The 19,648-nt window shown below is 34.8% G+C and overlaps 1 protein-coding gene and 1 long non-coding RNA gene across 4 annotated transcripts in view; one reads left to right on the top strand and one right to left on the bottom strand.

The window, feature by feature from the left end:
* LOC128675247 (uncharacterized protein) overlaps positions 1-18,687 on the top strand; it is a 45,516-nt gene extending 26,829 nt beyond the window's left edge. For both annotated transcript variants that reach the window (XM_053754543.1, XM_053754542.1), the window contains exons 3-5: positions 12,027-12,145; positions 16,270-16,363; positions 16,688-18,687. In XM_053754543.1, the coding sequence (XP_053610518.1) occupies positions 12,027-12,145; positions 16,270-16,363; positions 16,688-16,849 (375 nt within the window). In that variant the 3' untranslated portion in view covers positions 16,850-18,687. The remainder of the gene's footprint in view (positions 1-12,026; positions 12,146-16,269; positions 16,364-16,687) is intronic.
* LOC128675250 (uncharacterized) overlaps positions 1,020-19,648 on the bottom strand; it is a 27,647-nt gene continuing 9,018 nt past the window's right edge. The window contains exons 3-4 of one of the 2 annotated variants that reach the window (XR_008405250.2): positions 2,385-2,600; positions 1,071-1,630 (exon numbers count right to left, since the gene is read on the bottom strand). This is a non-coding gene — a long non-coding RNA (uncharacterized LOC128675250). Of the gene's footprint in view, positions 2,601-19,648 lie in introns of both variants that reach the window. The other variant, XR_008405249.2, reaches the window with a different exon arrangement.

The following is a 19,648-nucleotide window of genomic DNA, read 5'->3' as shown; positions in this document are numbered from 1 at the left end:
CTCAGCATTTTAAACAATTCAGCTATTTAAACACACATAGCTTTCATAGGAAACAAACAGACAAACAGAGACTGTCTCAAGTCCCCGGGCGATGGATTTGCATTCCCATTCTCTGGCTGATGGCAATGTTAATATCATAAGTTAACTTAACTATCACAAGTACAAGCTACTAGAACTCCAGCAACACCCACGACAATAATCATCTTATTCAGAAAGTTATGATACGACCCATTTCATGCACATAACAGATAAACCCAACAAGGAAAGCCAAGTATAGATTAAAAATAATTATGGCCTCCAATATAAGTATGCCTGCTAACTATTGATTGTCTTCTGGAATTTTAAGCAAATTTACTTTACTATATTTAAGTTGGTGAACTTATAAATATAAAAGTCGTACTTTTTTATCTTTGTGTAAACTTTTGCCAAATTTGTCGCCCGTGTGTATGCAGCTAGTAAATAAACGTTTTATCTATCTATCAATCTACTATAAAAGTAGTACTAACATAATATTAAAATACATATATAATGGATAGGCCTTTGTCTTATACCTGACATCCTAGGCGATGATAGCATTAAAAACTTTAATGACAACTAATATAATTGGATCAAAATACCCAACTAGAATAGTTTAAAAACGATTTTTGATGGGAATTAACATAATCTAAAATACATTGCTTTTATCCTATGAGATATAGTTTCAAAATACCGCTACACGAACCACCCGCTCACCTCGCCTGCGCCCTAACGCTGTTACCACTATTACCAAGTTTATGCATTCCTGATGAACCGGTATCAGTTGGCAACTTGTTAACATAGCTTTGTGCTGTCATTATAATATCTCTGGTATGCTGATGCTGATATGTGAACTTTGATTAAACGCCAGATATAGTTGGGGGAGTTGTTACTGGAATATAAATGAGGGGATCAACTTAATCCGTATATCTAAGGAAAAACTGAGCCCCTCATAAGATTTTTGACTGATAACTGTCTGATCTTTGAAAATAAATGTACAAAGAGGGGCAATTTACATGAATATTTAGATGTAAAGTGTACCTTGGTATAAAAATGTCAGTAATTTTAGCTTTTATCGATGATAATTTACTTCAGATTGTAAAGTGGACTACAAATAATTCAAATACATTTTTAATGCAACACATTCATTTACATATTACATATATTTTTAAATCATCCCTCCGTGACCCACTGCTGGGCATAGGCCTCCTTCCATCTCCGCCAACCATATCTGGCCTAGGCCATCCCCATCCAGTCGTTGCCAGCAATTTCCTTTACATCGCCAGATGTCCTATACTCCGTTTTCCGGTCCACTCAGTTACAGCTCTACTCCACCTTACATCATTCCTTCTAGCCAGGTGCCCAGCCCAATTCCATTTTAATGTCGCGACTTTGGAGACCAACGACTTGAACTTTCGTTCGACGACGTATCTCCATTAATTAAATCTAAACCACATTTTTTTTCATGGAACTCACAAAAAATACGTGACAAATTCACACAATAATTTTATGTTTTCTCATGCTAGCGCCCCTTCAGTATAATGAATTACATCCAGTGCCCTCCAATTAACAGCTCTTATGACTGCTCAAAACACGCAATCATCCCCCTTTTTCACTGAAAAAAAGAACATGTGTCTCTGAGGTTTAAATTCTGACGTGATGAGAGGTTTCCATTTTCTTGCGATCGTTATTTTTTATTTTAATCATTCAAATTCTTTATTTAAATTAATGACGTCAAAAAGTTCACTGCTGACATCCAAATCGCAGATAAAGAAGTTTAATTACGAATTACATAATATAGGTATATGGCTACTAAATTTCAAAGACGGAAATGTTAAAATAAGAAAAGTTATTCGAAAAATCACAATTTTCCCATTGTTGATGAATTCAAAGCGAATACTCGGCGAATAAATAAAAAAGATAAACTATCAAGTCGGAGCCAACTTTTTCACTACACACCCATCACAGCCAAATTTTTTTCTGTAACTTTAAACAAGGGAACAATTCGGCCAAATATACGATTTCCATATTTCTGTAATGGTTTACTTAGTTTATTTATTTTTCTTTTGAGAAATAAAAATAAACATGTCATGTATTGATTTCGAAACGGACAAATATGTACTTATTTTATAACAGAATAATGAACATTATTTTTCGTTTACTCGAACATTTATAAATAGCGTAACTAAATAAAGTAGTTTATATTTTGAGTGTGAAACTATTTGTTTTGACCTAATAAAGAGAAAAATTTTTTTTTCCTATATTTTGGTCTGCCATATGTCTCTCATTACTTTGATATAGTTATTAACCAATCTATTTAAACAAAAAAGAAGTCTACTTTACTTATCTAGATTGCAATTGATTCAAACCATTTAGTTCCAAACAGCTCTTCCACCACCGACTTTAATATTATGTTCCTTGAAAATACAGTACGATTTTCAGCAAGTTGTATAGATTACATTGTGCACTGAATAGAGTCCGTAGCTTCCTTTCATGTCACCACTAGTTGCAGTCAATTATCAGATACGACAGCCCCTCCGTCGCGACATTCTCTTCCGACGCCGAGCCGTCGCCATGGCAACTGCCTGAAAATATACGCAATCGAACCTCTATTTACACCACTTCTGACAAAACTCAGACAAAACAAATTATATAAATGAAGCTGCGGTGGACTTTGTTATGTTATTGAAAAACCGAAATATAATAAAGCCAAAGTCTTTCTGATATGTCAGCGAGCAAAACTGTTAAAAGAGCGGTTAAAAATATAGAAGAATAATAATTTCTTGCGATTTTCTTTTAACGAATATAGCCCTAATAAATATGTTATCTTTGTGCTCTCGTTAAAACTCCCCAGCGTACAAAATCGATTTATTGTCCAAATCTATCGCTGGTAACTCGATTGTCTGTTCACTGAACGTCTAGGGAGTTTTAATTTTCTTATATTGTCGTTCCATAGAGTTAGTCGTGTAGGGCGTGAGCAGTATCTGCAATTGCTAGGGCTCTGCATGATCAAGAGCTACTTCATTTCGGATATTATTTCGAATGTTACAGTCGTATTGAGTAAATTTTAATGCCGAACAATTTCGAGATATATTGAACCATAATATATATAATTAAAATTTAAATAAAATGAGATTTCAAAATTAAATATACTCAATAAGGCCACGTGTACACTAAAAGCATATGGTAAGGTTTACAACGACACATGCGGGCTCTAACTTTATTAGTTGTTCAATGTATAGCGAGATGTAATTATTTGTCTGAGAAAATGTTATTTTAGGAAATAGAATGCCTGCAATGTCTTGGTTGTTTTGGCAAATTGTGGTGTGAGTGAAAGCAACAATGCACTGTTTGCTCCACTTACAAACTTCTAGAAATGTACGAGAGCCGAGTACTAAAGCTTTGAAGTTGGCTTCAGAAATTACTATAATGTGCTGTAGAATAAACTTGAACTGTTAAAGAACGAACAATATACATATGTTTAATATTTCGCATACTTAATTTGCTATTGCAGCGGGAGGTTCCCGCCCTAAAATAAGTCCATGTCATATCCTCACTGCAGAATTTTCAAAAATTTAAGCCTATCTTTCTGTCTTCTTGGCGTCACAGCCGAGAACGACTTCAGATGAGATATGATCATACATCTATATAATGCATAATTACTACAAATAATACAGATAAAAGTGAATAGTATGCAGTCGTTGCCGGTAAACCCGGAAATATTGAACACACTGGAATTGCATCGGAATGAAAATTGTGCTGTCAGTACAAAATGGACGCTCAGAACGCAATGGCCAGAGCGAGACCTTTGTGAGAAGAGCCGGGCGGGAAATTATGTTAAGGAATAGGACTTTCTCACACCTAGGATTTTATATTTCTCGTTTTTCGATCATTTGTTCATAATGATTCCCAGAGCTGTTGTCGTTTACTAATCAAGTTTGCTTGTTTGTAATGTGATTTTTTAATCAAAGGTGAAAAGTTAGTCTAGCTTTTTACTGATCACCAAGAGATATTCTTTCGAATTTCAGTATCAGTTACTTATACTGAAATTCAGTTATAATTATAATTATATAATGAATACAGTTATAATTATTGAACTTCAAATAATATTACAATAAAAACAAATGATAAGTTGTTGACGTACCAAAATTTAAATTATTTACATTTTAATTAAAAGCTATTGAATAATATTTTTTAATCGAACCAGTATTTTTATTATTACTGAACTACTACTATTATTCGCGTTAAAACTGTTAATAACCGTTAAAACTACTTTATTTGTAGACGTCCTACGAAGTCTTACTAAGACGAAGTGTTAATTGTCATATGACACCAGCTATGATTTGTTCAGGCATCAGTCTTTCGCAATCTTTATATTGTGTACATATAATTATGTTTGTAATTATATTTAGATTTATATTGTGGAGAAGATTTAATAATAATAATTTTCAATTCGAGTGTAAGTCGGGCCTTATTTACTGAACAACGGTAGCGTCCGGTTCAGTCGCAGGGACTGTTGGCCGGCCCTTTGTCGCTTCATCAAGCTGCAAATTGGCAGTTTAGTTGCCGCCACCGTGGCCGCAGAGGGCGCTGCGGGCTATCGCTATACTCTTGCTTTTACATATATTGCATTTTATACTAGTTCGTTAGTGCTCTAGTAGAATCAACGCGTATTATATTTTTAGTTTTTTATAGGTCTTGCTGTCTTCAACTTTTGCAATAACATTTACTCAGTAGTGAGACACATCGATAATCATGCGATCGAATGCTGCGGTGAATAAAATAAAATATTTTATTCACCAAATAAAATAACCTAATACTTAATTATAATATCATTGCACACTTAATAAATTCATTTCAATGATATTAGATAACTTAGTTACAAAATTACATTAACTGCCGTAAAACATTTTGAAATCCACGCGAATGAAATTTTAAATGTACCTTTTTCTCGTTAATTGAAAATTAATAAAGTGAAGCATCTCTTGTTTACATCAACAAGATATGTTGTTCACGGCGAGCGGTACGTATCGTGTCAGCACCACCACGAGCTCAATTCAGTTTAATTATATTTCGCTACAAATCCTCCCCAACGCCGAAATAACGTGTACGACGTGTATGCACAGGAAATTGAATTATTCTGCCACTACTATATTTATAAACGGCATTAAATATCAAACGTCATGGTAAGCTTAACTATGTTTCCAAATGAGAAAAACTACCTTCGTTTCAAACAAAAATCCTAGTTTCTAAACATAAATTTAAATACTTAGTTTCTTTTTGTCCACAAGTTGTGTGATATACCTTGACTTTTGTTTATGCATCTAAAATCAAGTTGATAAACGGCTTATTATCTGAGCGTTTATTCTTCTCAATAATCGCGATATTCTTAAAATAGACAACAAATGGGTCCTATTCATTTTATTTACATTCTTTACACGTACTTACATAAGTTTCTCATTCAATAAAAAAGTGAACTGACACCATATCAGTTTACGGCGGAATAACAAGCAATTTGAAGTGACTCGGCTTAACGACTTTATTCTGTCGTGACATCGTAAAACTTATGTCACATCGTTACATGTTATTACGCCATAGCATTATAATTATCTAGAATTATTGATTACAAAAATGACACAGAAAGCAAATGTAGTGTTTTTTGTATCATCTATCACATGCCTCTCACTCACATGTCTTTCAGGTCGACGATGGATAAAGAGAACGGGCTATATATAACTGACCACGAGAGCCAAATATAATACATACTGGTGGGTTGTAAAAACTGCAAATAGGTACATATGTGACCTAAGGCTTAATGTGCTTTTCTAAATATGAAGGAAGGTCGTGATAATACAATTTTGGTCACCCATACAATGACCAACCATTTCGAAAGTGGCCAACCACTATAACATCGACCTCGTAATGCTACTTCATTTCCTTCCAATTAACTACATCTTTCACTCACATATTTTATTTTTCTGACAAGTTTCAGAAAATAAAGCAGCGACTATCTTATCTCCGCGTCGTCCGGCGTGTAGGGCAAGTTTGACCATAAATCAATTTCCGACCAGCCCTAAGCAAACTTCTTTAATCGAGCAAACACGCCACAATGTACAAAAGAATGATAATGTTTGGCCTGTCTCCTCCACAAGATGAAACTGGACCTAACTATAAAACAGATTATAACAAATTCCTAAAAAAGAGGCAAATCACACAGATTGATCTGGCTGGGGTGGTACAGTGGTTAAAACATCCTGAATGTGAACCGATAAGTTCTAGGTTCGAATTCTACTCATGCCACATGAGTTTATACATAAATCTAACTTTGTATGATAGTATTCATCGACCACCACCTGCTTTCGGTGAAGAAAAATATTGTGTCCACCTGCACTCAAGCTGATCATTTATCAGCTACTGTGTGGAAATCTTCACGAATTTAAAATTCATTAAAATTTCTTAGAATCTCGTTGTGTCATTTCAAATAATGGCTACGAATCTCAGTCATGAAGAATTCGACTGGAAGACACAGCCAAACTCAAACTAAGTCCTAAGATGCTAAATCGACATTACTATATTTTATAACATATTATAAACATCCAAGACCTAGGCTAGTCCGAAAAAGAACATCTATATAAACTTTACCAATTATCGAACCCGAGACGCTGGACGTCTCGGGTTCGATAATGGGTAAAGGTATAACCATCTCGACTAATCACCGCTAGGTCACAGAGATCGTCAAACACAGTGAGTACCTAAATAAATTTTACTGTCACAGATCGTACCTACATAAAAGCCAAAAGAGGAAAATGAAAAATAAAAAAAAAACAAATAAAATAAACTCGGAGCTAAACTAGTAAAAGCCGTTTTCATTCCATAATAAAATGTGCCGGAGTTAAATTAATGTTGCATTTTATGGAACTAATAACAGTTTGCTAAATATTGTGCAATAAATAAATTGATTCATGATAATGTTTGTACAACTCGTAAAATATTAATCAAGCAGAATTTCGTTTGTGAAAACGTGGGCAGCAGTGAGATGCTGCAGTAAGATGGGTTTACGCCCGGGTGCAAACTGGGCGTAAACTATCGTACCTATTCGCTCACTAGTGCCACCATCATATTTTTATCAATTTCTTTTACTTTTAAATAATCTTGACAAATTATGCTACACTAGGTGAAATATTTTATTACAATGTATTATAGTTTTCCATTATACAATGTACAGTTGTTAAGTACTCGGATTTTGGTGGACACAATTTTCGATTTAGTCGATTTAGGTTTTTGCCTGGCGCAAACCCATATCTGGCTGCAACTAGTAATCCTCACGTCGTATTCATAGTCCAGAGTAAATCCAATTACGTCCGGCTGCGAGCCAGGCAGGAGCCAGGGAGTTAGAGATGGACTCAGAATATAATAATAGACTCAGCACAGACTCAGAATATATTAGATATTGTATTATCGATGCTTTACGGCCAATTAAATACTCGTAGTTCAAGAAGTTAGTCTTGTCTGCATGTCTTGTTAAGCTCTCCTCTTGGAATAGACAAGTTACAGGATCTAAAATAGTTTCATTTCAGATAAAGATCATCTGACAAAGTGGGTTTAATAAATAATGTTAACGATATACTAAATTAAATATATTGTATCAATTAATTGTAATGCTTTTGGGTTCTTATATGCCTTAAATAAGTTTTTTATTTATTTATTTTATTTTAATAACATTTATTTATTTATTTGTTATATCTATAACAAATAAATAAATAAATGTTATTAAAATAAAATAAATAAATATAATAAATAAATTACATATCTATGTAATAATTTAAGATGAATTTGTACGCGACCTAATTCCAAGCGTTAATAATAGTCGAAGCCTTTTTTTACTGATGAACCCTACAATCATACGACACTGTAATATTGTTGTATTCGAAACACAGTTCAACAAGCGAAACAAAATTTTAATTTAATTAATGCATAAGTACAATTACTTATTTAAAGTTATTAACAAGCACTTCTAGTGTTGCTGCACTAAATGCTGGCGCGAGCGGGCGTCGAGTGGAGCCGGGCTCTCGAGTGTCAGGAGTGTCAGGACGTGACTATCGGCTCGGCTCCGAGGAATATCTGCTTTAGACCAAAATACTAAATGGAAAAATCAAAATTAAGCTCTCCTATGACTTAAAGTATCGCGCTCTGATGCTGACAACACTCAGTTTGTCCGTTAATCTTTCAAATTCGTGACATACTCGTAACGTGTCGACTGAAAATTCCCGACGAATTTTTCTACCTTTCATAAACATTGGGCTGATAAAGTATTTATTTTGTCGCAAACAAAATTAGAAATAAGTGTACATAATGAGATGAAAAAATTCCCGTTCCAGTCCTGAATTTTCCATATCATTCTTTAAATTTCGTTTACGAAACATGTGTGACATACATAGCAAGCAATAAATTTCAATAAGTTTTAATATTAACATATTATAAAAATTTTACCTGCTTGGTAGTTAAATTTTATGGTTAATCTTACGATAATGACAATATTGCTACATCTGCTACGAATTTGTTACGAACACGCTACGTAATTGTCTGCTACGATTTTCTACGTCCGCATAAATGAATTTGCTGCAATACTTTGAAATTGCTTTTATATTGAATTGAACATAAATTAATAGCTTCTTACATTTTTTGAATTCATTATTGTGATTGGTCGTAGAACACTTACTATTCATTCCCAATTGTTAAAATTAGTAATTGGTATTGAGTAAATTCACGACTCGCAGATTTTAGCGGCCAATTCCACCATCCAAAAACTAATCTAATTTTCCATTGCCAATAATAAAAATTCGAAATTCAAAACAAATCAAAGCGTGCATTTTACAAATTTAATAGAGCGGACGTTTTCGATTTCACAACCGTTGTAATTGGATGATACTCGTGTGCAGACAGACTGATTGCTTTTGAAAAAAGGTGTTGATAGGCCGGACTGTAAGCTGTTGAATATTAATGGTAGTCATTGGTAGGCTGAAGGACCTCGTCTGAGCAGGACGTGATTCCGCGCAGATTTGGCAACCACTTTCAAATAAAATATCGACTGCAGTGAATTTTGAATGTCTGCAATTCGCAAACACATAATGTCAAGTACGGTTCCTGCATTTGAAAAGATTCTTGATTTATTGAATGGAAATAGAATGACCTACTTTATGTTACTCAGAAAGTAGATGAAGCAAATTTGAAGTCAGGTATTTTGTATGCAGTTTTCATATAAAAATCGCAAAGGTAATCAATACTGACTTTACATTTTTGATATATTAATGATCTAGGATCATCTGGATATTTGCCCTATATTTGGAATCAAAATAAAAAAACAACGCAAGCAATGTTTTAACATAATTAGAATTAGTAAATATGCAACATATTTAATAAATACTTCATACAAATTTTCGAACAATATACAAGTTGCTAATTAGTACATTAAGCTCGTAACAGCATCGTACTACGCGAAAATGGAAGCAGCTTATATTCAATAGACTATAAATTCATTGGAGCGCGAAATAATCTGCTATCACAAAGTCTGTATTAGTCCGCATATCGAGGCAGAGACGGGTAATCCGGAGTTTAGCCGGCTAAAACTCAAAATGGCCAGCGCCGACTTGGCGGCTCTAGGGAATTGACGTGACTTTCCGAGCCGACAGAACATTAAATTCGCTATATTACAATACAATACTTTGAAGATGATGTGGCAGCAAAAAACTATCACACAGTGAAAGCCATCAGGCTTTCACTGTGTGATTCTACAGAAAATAAAATATGAATGCATGTTAAGTTAGTAACCTTCATTTCAGTTCATCAATTTCAGTATATAAAGAGTCAATAAATAGGTGAACAGATTAAACTAATACGCTGTCACTAATTCAAAATATACTTTTAAGTCATGAAAAAATCAATTTAAACTTCTAAGAAAGAAATGTATTCGAAATATCAAATATAACGGTGACGTAGCACCGATCACAGAAAAAAAATCACTTCCATTTAAAATTCACGTTACAATGAAATGCTTTTAAATCCATTAAACAGTAGTTACACTCGTCAAAGGGTCGTGCGACAGTCTCCAGTAGGGCGTAGGCGCCGCTCTATCGGACACCACGGCCACAAATTAAAACGTTGCATGGATAAATTTTGAATTCATACATCAAAATTTGACTGTAAAGAAATGAGGTCGTTCGCATTGGAGTAATTCTAAGACGACGACGTAAACACGGCATAAGTGTATCTGTTGGTATATAGAATGAAATAACAAAGTTTATCTCTAGGTATGCTTTCAATTTGTTTGTTTTATTGTTGGAACTCGCGCTAATATCAAGTGAAATGTAAACCCGCACTTCGCCATCAGATCTGAAAGTTGTTATGTTATTGATTCATTCAGGATCATTAACGCTGTCAGAGTCCGCTTGGGGACAGTGTATTGGGTACTTTAACAGATTATCTTTATCATTATTGAATACAATGTGTGCACGGTTGTTGGCACCATTATACAAAAAATAGATAAGTCGATGGGCTCACGCTTAATATTTGAGTAAAATTAAAATTCAAAGATAAAATATTTGAACTCGCGATCACTTTAGTAAATGATACTGAGTAGCCCTTCTGTGGCCCTAGATATTTGTCACATAAGGCTGCCCTCTTGTCGCAGACGCCAGCGACGCCGACGTCCGTCGGAACTCCATCATTAGTGTGCTCACTCAATGTGAAAGCGATTTCATCCTGGCTCTTTGAAACTGGCGCAATATTGTCGAAAGGAGGAAAACTCTTTACGAGAAAAAAATATTGGGCGATTCGCCGCGAAGAAAATGAGAAGGGAATGCCAAGCAATCGGGCGAACGAGTCCCGACGGCGGCGATACAGCGGTGTTTGCGTTATCGATGACGTAGCAGGCGGAAGCTTTCAGCCTGTAAGGGTTGTGGCAGACACGACTACTAATACTGCCTTGTCAGTGACATGTAACTTCTCTTTGCTAGTGCAGTCATCAATTTAAACTGTCCCCGGTCTGGGTACAAATTGATAGCATCGAATTTCCATTAATAAAAATGCTGTAACAAAGCATTACTCGTACTTATGAGGCATTGTTATTAGTATAATATTTTGTTTCTCATCGTTAGGAATAAATAGATAATCTTTCACGTTGAATTTAATGTAGAATTTGTGGCTTAAATTGTCTTTTCCACAATAAGTTGTGTAGTATAAGCCCTAAAGGAAAACGAGCGATGGTTTGGTACAGCCTTACCGCCCGCGGTTGTGAACCCGGCCTGAACAACTTCGTTACAACTCCGCGTTTTGTTTCTAGCTGCAATATTAGTTTTAGTCAAAAAGCTATTTTTCAACCCCGTCGAAAGGCTTGCAAACTTTTCTAATTTAGTTAATTTGTACTAAACGTTTCGTGAAGCCATCTTGCTCTCTAGCAGATAGGATAGATATAATATTGTTTCAAATTGGATTGATTGTAAAATAATATAAGTCGAAAGAAGTTTCAGTGATACCCAAGGGGCACTGATTTTAATTTGATGAAATAAACGCCGTGGCCAAAACTGACGGCTAAAACTCATCTGAAGGCCTGTAGTAATAAAATAAGATCCTTATAAAAATATTTTTTAAACTGACCTACCTATTTAATTATTTTTTGTGCTTTTATTTCTCTATTTCTTACTTTTTTCTCGAAAGGTTAATTTACAGATTTTTTTTTAATTTTAATTAAAAATTTTTTAATAATTTAATTTTTTTTTATTTATGCACATTATTATCATCTACCCTTACAGATTATAAACTTAATGCGATAGAATAATCTGTGTAATATTTAAGAAAAAAAAGCCCAACCTTTGTAAATCCATTGAAAGAGCAACAGAATAGATCCAAATCATTAGCCATAAAGTTAGGCGCACGCAGTGCTTTATACATATTTTTATACTAGCTATGACCATACCTTGTATCGGTGTCTACAACTAAGTTTTATTTGTCTGCAGGTGTTGATGTTCCCAGAGGAAGGCTGGGCTCGGAGCGCGTCATCCTCCTACTGGACCCTGCAGCCGTGTTGGTGGCGGAGGTCGCGCTGCAAGGTGGTCGAGGTCGCAGGCACCAGAAGGTAGTGTTACTATTTGTAGGAGCTGTGTTCCCGGAGAAAGACTGGCACCAGGAGATTCCTTCATAACTTCTATTTGTTTTGGTACCGTTGAAGTGTAAAGTTTGTCAATAATTTATTGGCAAACGTTACACTGCGTATCTTGAAGTAGCAAAGAGCAGATTTATTTTATTTATTTTTAGAGCAATAATTCTAGTGGAAATAAGGTAGAATAGTAACAATGCAAATTAAAATCGATCGTTACTGAGACGAGAAAGAAAATTCCTATTGGATGAAAGAGCTAGTTTATTGTTAGCATTTAACCAAATTTAAACCTAGCATTTTCCAGGATCTACTTAGAAGTCCAAAGAAAATTTATCCAAATTGAAAATCCTTTTAATAAAATTTTATTTTCTACGCTTGCACGTATATAAACGGGGCATAAATGAACAGGCAGTGTAAATGTTTTTTAGGAAATAAAATGAATATTTAACGTTGCATGCAAAAATTTTCACCGCTATTTTAGAGAAAATAATATCCTACGTGTTTACCTTATTTATGCTAAAAGAGAATTTTAAACCGCATGCAAAATAATAACAGCATTTAGTTAAATGCTTTGGTTTCTGAGAGGAAGGAGTTTATCATTTAGTTGCACGTTGTTGGCTGCTTTTTGCAATTAACCGCAGTTTCAGGTAACGTCCACATGACAAACGACCGGAACTGGCCGAGGGCGCCACCATCGCGAGATCTCGCCGACACTAAACACGTTCTACCTAGACATTATTTATTATAATGACGTTCTTTGCTAAAAACAAATGAGCAGTTGTTCAACAAGATGTTTTTACCTAGTCATAATAAACAGTAATGTTTAAAAACTAGTTACTTAAAATCAGTGTTGATAGAAATACAAATTAAGATTTAAAATATTTACATCCGTATTTTTTCATTTTGTAATCGTGGTTGTATACTAGTTTTATATTTCTAATTAGGATAACTGGTATCTCGTTAAAGTCATAATAATAAAGTAATCCTGTTATACTTAACTGTACATTTTTTTTTGTTCTTCATTATTACTTTGGTCATTTTGTATTTAGGAATACTTTTTGACTCTAAAATCGTGATAATACATAACATATCACTGACATACAAACTCCATATAAGTATATTTTTTATTTTCGACAATAGTAAGAAGTATTGATTTTCTAGTTGGAATGGAGTTGGATTATATTTGTGTGTTTGTGGTATCGTACATAGCAGCTCCGTTAGCAGCAGACGATTCGCATGAATCCATTTTGTTTTCCTTTTTATTGAAAGGAAACTTAATAGAAATTGTTTTCAACTGTCTCAAGAAAATCAATTGAACTATTTCGTATTGTTTTATTGAGTTTCAAAACTCTTTTTCAGAAAATATGTGGTTTATATTGCTAAATAATAGTTTATGAAATAAAAAACATGATTTCATGATTTACTGTACTTATAATCTTTGTTATTCATTTTTTATTGAAACTTCCGATTCAGATCTTCTTTGATTTAATTACGGCCTCATTTCCTAAATATTATAAGAAACTTAAAAAAGTTAAAGTCTCATAGATGACTTTAGGCCTATGGATAGTAATAAAAAGAGCAATTTCCATTTACCTAAACCGCCTTGTATTACCCCTGATTAAAACTTATCCCATACCAACAAAACTGTTAAAAAGAGTTTCCCGCAGAAAACGTCTATTTCGCGACACGGGGCTAAGCGGGCCCCGTTACCGTTAACGGTTATTGCCGACCGCCCCACTATTCCCCTTAAATGATCTCCTATTTCAAGATAACACTGCTTCAGAGATCTAGCACTGTTAATGTCCATTGTTCCCTCATTTGGTTTAAAAAATACTTTTGTAAGACTACTATATTTAAAGTATGAATTTTCCATCCGCTATCAATAGGACTGGCAACAAGTTAGCCAAGTTTTATCTATGCATATTTCTTTGTTAAACGAAGCATTGCGTGTTCGAGTATGCAAATTTATGTACTGCAGTAGTTAGATTTTTTATTTCATCTGTCAAATTATTTAGGTCAAACGCAGGCTTGAATAGAATAACATCGCTTTTATAATGCTAAGGTATTTTCGGAATATGAATTTCTGTCATATTCTCATTGCAACTCTTGCACTCAGCTTAAAGTGCGGCTAACTGGACTTTTTGTCTTTACTAAATGAAATATAAGTTATTTATTTGGAAATATAAGTAAAATTAAATAAACAATGTTTACAGATCCAAATTTCAATATTGGAATTATCCCCTTCACAACATTGGAAAGAAAAAGGTTCCTAATCTTTAAAAGATTAGGAATGTTACAACATGTGCACAAACTCTCAAAGAAGCATAATAATCCTTGTTTCGAAACTTACACCAACTTTATACTATGGGTCTTTCCTCCCAAAATAGAGCCGATGTAAAAAGGTCAACAGATCTTACAGATTTACCTTTGTCGACACATATATAGATGTCCCTGCCCCATCCTTTAATTTCGGCGACCATTAGAAATTTCAGTGAAACGTTAGAGAGGCGATAGCGCCGAAGAAAGTAGTGCGAAAGTGCGCATAAAGGTTTTTAATTTGTTGGTGCGTTCTCGAGGGAGTGTGCGATGTTTGGCCATTACGGGTCTGCCATTACATCGACCGTTAGGGCTCCACTACGTGTTGGATTCGCGCCCTACTAACTGGGATACGTGCCCGGCATCCCGACGATTTGGCTATCTCCCCACTGCACCGAACATCAGAAATCCCGACGGCATTCAACGTCCCATGACTTCCGCCTCCTGAAGTTATAACCTCTTTAAAATCGACCTTGAGTATTTTTATGGAGGTGTGAGCTCAAAATATGGTTATGAGGAAGAAAATGAGGGTTTTGTGGCTGTGGAAGCGACGTTGTCTGTGCTATTATTTGCAACCACCAAAATTTATGTTCAAACTTCGGACTCGTGACATTTATATAAATAGTCGGAAAAAATTATATATAGATAACTGTAACATAACATATTCAAGTTAAATTAGGTATACTCTGTAAACACATAGAGGTGAAAAGTTTCTATAAACGTGGTCGTTTTTATAACTGCAGATCTCATTTGAAATCTTTTAAAAGCCTCAATCACGATAAATGCTATTTATTGGTTAAAATGGGAAGGACCTATACATGTGTAATAGAGTTGACGATTTTATTGTAATTATACTTTAATTTTAAAACCATAGCTGTGTTTTGCACACATGGCCTTCTATTAATTAGAGTGGAAGTCAGGTAGAATATTATAAATCAAGGGCTTTCCCCGTCTTCAGACGTGCGTTGCGTGGTCGCAGGTAGAAGTCCCACTAATTCTTACTGAGTGACAAACGGTCTCGGGCGGCGGCGCATGGGCACAAATTAACGAGGCCACAAAATTACTTAACAATTTATAGGTCAAGAGCTGAACTGAAGAGGCCTGAACTTCGTTGTAGTATAAAAGTTAAAAGTTTCCCTGTGCATACCCAGGATTAAAATGTATTAAATGCCTTTAGGATATAAATAACCATTTATTGAGGAATTCATTCGAAATAATACCTTTTAATTTTAAAACTACTAAGCACGTCCTATGACAACATTAACAATTTCAGATTAAGCCCAAAAAGTCTAATATAAAAACCCAGTAATTACATTCTGTAAATTAAATAATTTGCTTCGTGGGTATCTGACGCCGCCCTAACAACACACCGTAAATAATTCCAGAGATACGATACCCGGTCCCTACATTATCATTAAAGTAAACCTGAAAATTTAAGAACTAAATTCTTGAAAAAAGAATTTATCATTATACAACACAGATTTATATAAAACTTTGGTCTGTACCATTGATTATTAAAAAAATATTATGGATAGTCTAAATTATAGAACTCCTCTTCCATGGATACCTGATAACCTTATATCCGGGTAAAATTAACGCATTATGTAGTTAAAAATAATGCCACATTGTCCCATCTGTCACACCAGAAGTGAGAGGAGTTTATTATTTTATATATATACTATGTTTCTCCACTTTTAGATTACATATATTTTTACAGCTATTAATTAAGTCGGTTTGAAATACTTTATTACAAAGGTACCTCTAAATGTAGCCTATGATTGTTGCAGACACAGCACTCACGCGCGGATGGTAGTGAGCGGGGGCAACGCGGTGTACATCGTAGGGACGTTCAAACATCTCGGCACCGACGCTGATTTTAAGGTAACCTTCCTTCAAATGAAGATATTTTATTTGTGTAACAGTTTCAGTGCTTATAAACTACGTACGGTCAACAAAGTCAATTTAATTTAACTGCATTTCCCCAATATCATTCTGATAATGTACAGGTTATGCGCTGAATGAACTCGCCAGAACTGCGTCACAGAGCAAATGGTTATGTCGACGAGTAAGTTTCATAATTTTCAAAACAAAGAAAAAGAAAACTCTAGCGTACCACAATGAGATAGATGATTTCCATCGTTTTCTCTGTCTACACTCCAAAGATACTGATTTACTGGAGACTTTAACCTCCCTTTCTCTCCACAGTTATACCTAACAAGCAACGTGACGCAAGCGGATTTTAACATGGGCTACACGATGACGGGCACGCTGGAGCGTGGCTGCCGCTCCACCAACACCTTCCAGATGACGCATTTTGCCGTACTGCGGCGCTGCGACCACGACGCGCTCCATCTCAAGTCTTCTTAGACCTCGTATCAAAACCGAACAGAAATGGACGTCTCATGAGCTCGAAAATTTATTTATTTATTTCTTAACACCAAAATAATTGTTTACGTTGGAAAACTGGTAGGCAGTTTGTTAAATGATTGATGTTCTCAAGACTTTTTAGATTGCTCTATTATATTTATTAGTCAAATCAAGCTACTCTCGGAAATTGATATATGAGTTTTTTTTTATTCCTTACATTATTATTCTATTCACTAACAGATATCAAAACAGTGCCTAATGAAATCCCTATTACTTTATTGTGCATCTATATTAATGTGATTTACATGTTCTACTCCTGCATTAAGTGAGTTTGTATAAATAAAAAGGACATTTCAGAAAAAAACTTTGGAATCTATTAGGTGCTCTAAGGTTGATTATATTCTAATTACGTAAAATGCCATTAGTTGGAAATCATTACATAAATGCTTTAGAAACGGTAAAAAATACATTGAAAGAGTAGGTACAGTACAGAACAATTAGCCGCCGAAGAAGCTAGTGATTTCAATTTGAAATCCTACGATATCCCATTTGAACTCAAAAACTTTTGTCATTAGAATGCTATTCGTCCATCATGAGCTATCTTTCAGTGTAAATTTGGCCTTAGGTACTTTTCTTTACTTTTGTGAGCTTAAGTAAAGAGCTTTTGCGAGCGTTTGGATTAGAATCAAAATGTGGAATTGTTTTGCTTCAATAATATTGATGGAAAAATTATAAAATGATCTCGAATAGAAATTGCTAGTCATTGCTTTAAGGTTAGTATTAAGATAATATTGCCAAGCGATATTGTGATCTCAGACATCTGAATAGAGTAATTCTCATTTGTTAGAACCAGTATCTCTGGTAGACTAGGTTGTATATACGTAATTAAATATATTAATTTGTACAAATGCTTGAGCTGAAACGCTCTGGATAAGGTAGAATGTTATTTTTATAAAATTGAACTTGCCATTAAAATAAGTTGTAACAAGTTATAGCTCAAAATATTCAGTATTATGTGTGTAAGCTTAATGTAATTCTAGATTTACCGTAATATAATTCCGATTTTATTAAATCTTAATGTATGTAGATGTCAACTAAAATATAGTCAGGAGTCAAACGTACCTGCCTTGTGACTGTGTATGTAACACTGTCTTAGGTATATGTAAGTACTTACATTAGTTGGTCATATAAGTATAATTAGTATCATTTAGTCTGCCTCCATAGGGTGCCCACTGCTTTTACCAGAGATGTGCGACATATATGAGCAGGGTGTAAGGAAAAACGCATAACGATTTCTCTCGCACACCACCAGTAATATGGAAGTCCAATTTTTTCGCATTGGGAAAATATTATGTACACGGTTCTCTGCACACCGCTCATCTATCTCGTACATCGCTAGTGGAAAAGCACCCTTACCCTGCTCATCGAATGTTTTACAAATGAATTGAAATTCATTTTAAAATGGCTGTGAGCGAGATATTTTGTTGAACCTTCACGGTCCGACGAGCAAAATAATAATATATTGGGCCGTTATTCTGTTCTCATTGATCGCGGATCGCGGCGGCCCTTATGCCACATAAATGGAAACATATTTCGTTTAGAGCATTTAGGCTGGAATCGTAAATCAATTTGAGCTGTTATCTCGATTGCAATATCGCTCAAACGCTCTTCGATTCCTTTGTAGAGATTTTCGCCTAATAATAGTATTGTAAGACACGATTGTATTGAAACACTGCCATTTATTGCTTACATTAGTACGACCATGTCTATTTAGGTCAGAATTAAAATCGAATATTGCATGTAGGTACAGACAATAGCCACTCGATAACATTTTAGTAATTAATTGCCAATGAAAAATAAATGAGGATGAACATCGAAATCTGGTACATACTCGAACGTTGAATCAACAACCATATCAGTTTGGACGAGTACTAACAATGAAATTGTATCAACAAGTACATACTGGATGAAGTACAAATTAAATGAGCTATGCTGTCCGCACAATTCTGAACATGTATGTTATTAGATGCAAGATGATCGCAAAAACTAACGTTAGCAAATTTGATTTCTACCTAAAAGACGCAGTATGACATTATCTGTACTAGCTTTAAGTAGATTGTAATATTAAAGCTCTTTGACGGAAATTTGTATGTGAAAGAAGTAGCGAAAACACATAAAGCGTACGTGTGGTATAAACAGATTTCCGGCAAAGTGAATCTAACTCGACGTCCTAAGTGAGCGACAAACGCGGCAAGACAGCGCGATGCGTCAATATAAAATGTGTGGATGCATTTTGCTTGTCGGCGTAATCACTCCCACAAGTAGTAGTAGCGAGTCGCGTCCGTCGCGTCGTTCAGCATTCCGTTGGTCACCTAGGATGCCGGGTAGGAATCTAATGTAAAAGGGTCGGTAACTCAGACGTCCAGTATCGCACTCCCTCCAGTGTTTACACACATCATTTTTGTACAAAGTTACGCGTATTTTATCAGCTTTTATTAAATTCGGCTATAGTAAGTAGGCTAAGTGTGTAGGGATTCCTCCGGAATTTTAGATATTTTTGACTAAACTTAAATAGGTTGCTTTTAGGCTAATGAGTGTCTAAAGCTTCAGGTACACAAGCGTTATTCAGATTAACTTTTAAATATTTATTTAATGTTTACATAACTAACCTTTGTCATAAACGAGCGATAATTGTATTTGAAAATTTTAAAGCAGCACATATTTTTACGAGATACTCAGTACATTAAAATACAACAAAAATCCCGACTTCTCCTACCCCAACAATGAATTTATGATTAC

Source organism: Plodia interpunctella, chromosome 14 (genome assembly GCF_027563975.2).
Source record: "Plodia interpunctella isolate USDA-ARS_2022_Savannah chromosome 14, ilPloInte3.2, whole genome shotgun sequence".
Classification (NCBI taxonomy): Eukaryota; Metazoa; Arthropoda; class Insecta; order Lepidoptera; family Pyralidae; genus Plodia; species Plodia interpunctella.
This window is presented reverse-complemented; position numbering and strand designations above follow the sequence as displayed.